This window comes from Monodelphis domestica, chromosome 3, assembly GCF_027887165.1.
Source record: "Monodelphis domestica isolate mMonDom1 chromosome 3, mMonDom1.pri, whole genome shotgun sequence".
Taxonomy (NCBI): domain Eukaryota; kingdom Metazoa; phylum Chordata; class Mammalia; order Didelphimorphia; family Didelphidae; genus Monodelphis; species Monodelphis domestica.
In genome coordinates this window covers 142,944,613-142,951,344 of record NC_077229.1, presented here as the reverse complement: position 1 = coordinate 142,951,344, position 6,732 = coordinate 142,944,613, and the positions used below count along the sequence as shown (strand labels likewise).

Below are 6,732 nucleotides of genomic sequence, written 5' to 3'. Positions count from 1 at the left end.
TGTACATCAATTCATGTCTTCCCAGGTTTCCATAAATCATATGTATCCATTTGGAGTTTGTCTTATCAGATGTGAGATGCATTAAACCTATACTAGGTCTAGTCAAAATCTATACTAGGCTTAATCTAAGCCTTCCAGATGCCTTTCCAACTTTACTAGCAGTTTTTACTCAACAGCAAGTCATCCAAGTGTTTTATTTTACACTATACCTTCTCTGTTCCCCAATAAACTTTTCTGTTTTTTAACCAGTATCAAATTGTTTTGATGATCATCAATGATAGTGTAACAGTTAAAATTAGTTTCTCTCTGCAAGGAGTATTACATTTTTAGAGTTTTATTAAAGGTTGAGAATTTGAGAATATACAAGTAAGAGAAGCATGTGCTAGGTGGGCCGAGAGGCCCATTTAACCTCACCTACATCATGGAAGAGGCGCGTCTGCTTGGAAGCGGAAACAGGAAAAGACCCCAGTAGCCTTTACAGCCAGGTTAAATACCCCATCTCACTCTCAGCCCAGGTGAGGTTACAAGGCATTCTGGGAGCCAGAGCAAGGACTTCTGGGGTTTGGAGTCCAGAGTTCAAGTCTCCATTTTTATAGTAGTGAAGTTTGAGATGTGGTATTACCAGGTTGCCTCCGATTTTATCCAGTATTGTTTTTTGTTTTGTTTTGTTTTTAATTTCCTGGTGTTTTGTATCTCCAGATAGATAGTATGTTATTTTTCTAGTTCTATTAAGACTTTGGCAACCTGATTGGTATTGCATTTAATCTGCAAGTTTAACTTAGATATTCTGGTTATTATACTGACATGGCCAAATCAAAACAATTAATCTGTCTCCAATTATTCAAGTCCTTTTCATTTCTGTCAAGTACAGTTGCAGTTGTAGTTATATAATTTCCAAGTGTCTTGATAGTAGATGGACAGAAAATTATTTTATTAAAATTTTTTTCACAGGAATTTGTTTTTCTATCTCTTCCTGCTGGACTTTCTTGATAATATACAGAAAGGTGATAATTTGTATTCGCAGGGGGTTATTTTTAGTTATTTTACTGCAACTTTTAAAATTATTTTTAGTTCAATTTTTAATCTTTAGTCATACCTCTAAGTAAATCATCATATCTTCAAGAAGCTATTCTTTATTTCCTCATTGCTTATGGGCATTCCCTCAGTTTCTTTTGCTAACTTTTTTTTTTGTGACAGCTAGCATTTATAGAATTATATCCAATAAAATAGTGGTACATTAATCTTATGCAAAAGACTTCTACCGTTTCTCTCATGCAGATATTGGTTTCAGATATGTACTATATACCATATTAAAAAATGGTCCATTTATATTTTATATTTTGCAAAGTTTTCCCCACATATACTTGAAATAATTTACTTCATTTTGTTATTAATAGTATGATGATTATGGCTTCCTAATATCAAAACAACTCAATTTCAGGTATGAATCTTCCCTGGTAAGAGTATGTTTTGTTTTGTTTTTTTAAACCCTTACCTTCTATCTTGGAATTAATACTGTGTATTGGTTCCAAGGCAGAAGAGTGGTAAGGGCTAGGCAATGGAGGTCAAGTGACTTGCCCAGGGTCACACATCTGGGAATTGTCTGAGGCCAGATTTGAACCTAGGACTTCTGTCTCTAGGCCTGGCTCTCAATCCACTGAGCTACTCAGATGCCCCCAAGAGTATGTATTTTTATAGGTATTCTTTTTGCTAATATTTTATCCACTGCTTTCATTATTCAGTAGGTATTGGTTTATAGTTTTATTTCTCTTTATCTTATCATACTTTAGGTATCAAGATCCTATTTTTCTCAAAGAAGTTATTTGGTAGGATTACATATTTCTCTCATTTTCTAATTTATGTAATGCTGGAATTGTTTTGTCATTATTTGAGCATGTGTAATTCTAGCTAATTCTGAGGTTATTGTGGAGCAATATTAAGATAGTTCAGAAGCAGTAAATATCTTGACATATATGTGAAAGACTGACTAGAAGAATTAGAATTGTTGTTTTACCTCAGAAATGAAGGCTAAATTCAAATGCATGATGGTTTCAAAGCACAAACTTGTGTTCAATAAAATAAATAACTTCCAAATGACTAAGGTTGTTACAAAATGCAATAGATTGATTTGGAAGGCTGTACATCTGATACTGGCAATTTTCAAATCAATAGGGTTTGATTTACATGCTGAAGATGTCAGAGATGGCTATAGCTTCAGGCAGTTTATTGGCTAAAATAATCTTAACTGTAAAGATTACTAAATTTTATATACTAGAACTACTCTCTGAATTTTATCCCCAGCATTCCAGTGATCTATATTTTTTCTTTTAGTAGTTTCAGTATTGTTAAAAAAAGTCAGTGCACAAAGTTCATAAAAATGTGTTTATTAACACTTTTCAAACACAACTAAGTAGAACTAAAAGTTCTATTGTAAAAAGCATATTATTGAGTCCCCTTTGAAATATCTTTATTGTGGAGAAGCATTTTAAAATTTTTATTTTTCATCTATCAAGAGGAGAAAAATGTTAAAAATAAAAACACTGCTCTGAACTAAATTATAAAGGAAGTGTAAAAAAAAACACAGAGTAGTAAAGGCAATAATAAAAACAAAAGCAAGCTCATAACAATATAAAGTTTAAATTATATCACCAAAACGTTTCATATGTATTTTAAAAATGGAAATATTACAACAAAGATTATCTATGGTGTGTGTTCATACAAGTGCCAAATTGTGGATGTTACAATTAGGAGAATTTACCTTTTAAAAGTTCCAAACCACTGTTAACTCAGGGATAATTTTGCACATTAGAGAAAGCACAGACACTTTGAAATTTACGTCAATAAGAGCATGTGATGGCTACTTATGTATTTTAAGATTGCTGATATTTAGCAAAGAATATTTTATACATACACATATATGTACATATTTATTTAATGAAGAAAAAAGCTACCTCACCAAAAAAAAGGGCAAACTTTATTGTAATTATAAAATCTTGATTTAGAGGCTGATCATGTGTTAGGTTATTTTTCATAAAATTACAACATAATTGCAGAATTTTGAGTTTTAAAATGTAGGCATTCATAATAAAAATCTGCATCCTAAGAATTTGGTTCTTACAGAAGAAAGAAAATATTATTTATTCTCTCTCATAAATTCTGATGCTCAATTTCAGATGTTAACACAAAGACACTGCAATGGAAAATACAGCTATAGGGAAAGCCTTTGTCTTCTCAGTAAGTCCAAATGCTGTTATACAATACTGTACTGGAAACAGTGGTTTCACCACAGATCTGGCAGTGGCTTCTGTTTAAAACATAACTTTGCTTCACAACATCCATCAAAAGCTATAAAACATAATTAATTCTGACAGTACACATGAAAAGCATGATATGTAGTGGGGCAGCCTATGCAAATGGGGGCTCTTATGAAGAGAGAAGTTTTCTAAATATATTTTGAAGGACTGGAAAGGGAATGAAATACTTTTCTTAGAACCAGAAAACACTTTTTCCTAATAAGATTTCAATTACATAACCAAAAGTAATGGAAATTAAATGATTAGAATTTGATTCTGAATTTTCAGGTGAGGCGCCACTCCTTTTGGGACTATTCTTCAGAGAATAATTTTCTACAAGTTCCAGACAAGTCCTCTTTGTTGCAGCCTTCAATCAGACAGAGATGGTGAACGAACTGACCGACCACTAGCTGGACTGTTAGAAAAAGTGAAAGTTTCCTTTTCTTTTTCTTTGCTGTCATGCTTATGCTTGTGTTTATGCTTATGTTTATGCTTTTTCTTCTTTTTCTTGTGTTCATGATGATGGTGATGATGGTGGTCACTATGCTTGGATGAGCTTGGCTCCTTAGTGAACGCTGAGAGTGGTGTAGCAGGTACTGACAAGACATTCATCTCCAAAGCAGACTGTTCTTTACCTATAAGGCAAGGATGCAAACAGAATTCACAATTAATAAGGGAAGCAACACTTACTAAAAGTGAGAGGCTCCTTACAGGGACAAACTGGCTACAGAAAACGCCATTCCAACAGTCATGTAACAAGGATTAATAGGCTCTTTTCCTATTCTTAGAGATGTTAATACCAAGAATAATCAACAGGACATTTTCAGCACTGTGATCAGGGAGCTACATATTTAACACCTCATATGTAATAAATGCTTTACCCTGGGGTTGTGAGATATCAGGGTTCAACAAAATATGGCTAACCTAGTAAATTATCTTAAAAGCTTCATAAAATAATGATTTATAGACACATGTGTATACACACCACGTAGAAGAGACAGTATTTCCTCCCAGGCACTTGGGGTACCAATTTGGTAGCATTCTACTAGTATCACCTGGGAAACTAATTGTTGATAAAGCAGAACCTCAGTGAATACTAAATGCTAACAAGGATACTTCAGTTTGAAACTGAAAAAATCCCTCTCCTCCTTAAATTAGATTCTAGCATTGGTTAAAATAAAAGCATTTCACTCATTATAGTGATTCACGGGAGGAAATCAGATCATATTTTAATTGACCCAAGGCAGGAAAAAGCACATTTCTGGTAACCTCCAAAATGGAGACTATCACTGGACCAATATGCCACTTGTTTGTTTGAGGAGAAGGGCTCTAACAAAAGGTGCATGATGGATATATTTCACTATGGTATCATTCTCGGTTGCACACTACGAGCAGCAAAAATATATGATCAAAGACATGTATCTGGAAAAAAATATTAACAAAGTGAGAGAGGTATTAGTGGTAGGGGTAGTTTAAATGCTGCACTTGTATTTAAAAGAAAAAATACCCCTGCCATAATGCTTATATCATCTATGGAGTATGATCAGAAAGACAGAAAAAAATCACATAGCATGAAAAAACATAGATATAATATGCACTAGATGAAATCATGGATCTATTAAAATATTAACAGACTAGGGGCAGCTAGGTAGCTCAGTGGATAGAGTGCCAGGCCTAGAAATAGAAGGTTCTGGGTTCAAATCTGAACTCAGATAATTCCTGGCTGTGTGACTCTAGGCTAGTCATTTAAACCCCATTGCCTAGACCTTACCACTCTTTTGCCCTGGAACCAATACAAAGTATGGTTTACTCATTATAGTGATTCACGGGAGAAAATCAGATCATATTTTAATTGACCCAGGGCAGGCAAAAGCACATTTCTGGTAACCTCCAAAATGGAGATTATCACTGGACCAATATGCCACTTGTTTATGAAGGAAGTTAGGGGTTATTTTTTTTTTAACAGACCAATTTACCCTTTCCTTTCCTCCCAAATCAAACATCTTTAAGCTAAGGATATAGTACATTACTTAGTAGCCATTTCAGATCAGTCTTTTAAGACTGAAGCATAAAACAATTATTCTGGCAAAGTGATATTTAACTTAAATCAGTACAAGTTACTTCTTGGTAAGATCCAGAGTTTAGATAAAATTGTGGATATTGATGAGCATAATAAGGGTATAAAAAGAAATCTTTGTGGTAACTTAAGTGATGTACACAAGTTCATCCTTATTTCTAATGAACGGATACCAGTCTTCAGAAAATGACACCCTAGAAGTGATAGCAATTATAATATAGGGAATCCAAAAAAGGCCCAAGGAAAGAAATAAGCTCTGGCAATGCAATTGGTACTACCAATCTACAATTCTCTCATTCACCATGAAAAAATGATGTTAGAATTAACTCTTGTAGTAAGATGTCATGTTCAAGGATAGGCTCAGGCATTCTTGGATAACGCTGGATCTTAGTTCTTTATGTTGTATCATATATACATTTTTGGTGACCTACTTGAGTTCTGAAGTCTAAGAAAATTCATTTATAATATGGACTACTGAGCTAAATTATTAAAAATTTATTAAAAATTTTTAATAAAAACCAAAGTGATTTTCTTAATACATAATTAATTCCATATCATTTCATACATGGGATGTTGGGTGAATTTTTTTCCCAAATTCAATGTCACTTGAACATCACTATTTTTTGGCTCAAGAATATTGGTTATATGAAAATTTATTTTCCATTTTTTAAAAAAATGTGTCTTTAGTTATCTAATTTTCTATCAGTTTTTCAAGACAATGAAAATACAAACTGACAAGACAACTTCATTTAGGTTATGAAGTATATTTTAGATAATTTATATTCTTTCAAGAGTTTAAAAAAACTTCAGAAGAAATCTTTAAGTAGTCCTTTTGGAGATACACACAGAAACACATACATATGCACATATTTCACCAAAAATTTTAAATAATCAAGCATGAAGGAAGTCTTTGGTTTTTCATCTAAAATAGGTTTAACAACCAACTGTAATAGAATCACAGACTTAATTCTGAAAGGGGATTTTTCACCAGATCCAATCCTGTCATTTTGCCAATTATGAAATAGAATAAGAGGTTAAGTAATTTGTTCAGAGGTAAAAGCTAGTAAGTGTCTAAGGAAGGACTCCACACTTAGCATCCTTTTTATTATGCCACTAGGTGATAAAAAATTTAACTGTTTTGAGCAATAAGCTTAGTTCCAAAGGTCCAGAAATAACTATTAAGAAATTCCTTTGGGCTCCTGTCTCATTACTGAAGTCATCTTAACATATATTAAAGATCTTCTTGCTTTCTAATTGACTAAATGCATGTTCCAAGTCTCTGTTCTTCTACAGTTAGAACAGTCTAGCAGCATCTAATTTTAAACACCTGCCTAGCTAGTTTGATCACACAAAAGCCAACAT

General features: G+C 33.1%; 1 protein-coding gene across 2 annotated transcripts in view; it reads right to left on the bottom strand.

The window, feature by feature from the left end:
- Positions 1–2,368: 2,368 nt before the first annotated feature.
- The window catches only part of TAF2 (TATA-box binding protein associated factor 2), a 117,766-nt gene continuing 113,402 nt past the window's right edge, over positions 2,369–6,732 (bottom strand). For both annotated transcript variants that reach the window (XM_003340684.4, XM_056823154.1), the window contains one exon: positions 2,369–3,928. In XM_003340684.4, coding sequence (XP_003340732.2) covers positions 3,663–3,928 — 266 coding nt within the window. In that variant the 3' untranslated portion in view covers positions 2,369–3,662. The remainder of the gene's footprint in view (positions 3,929–6,732) is intronic.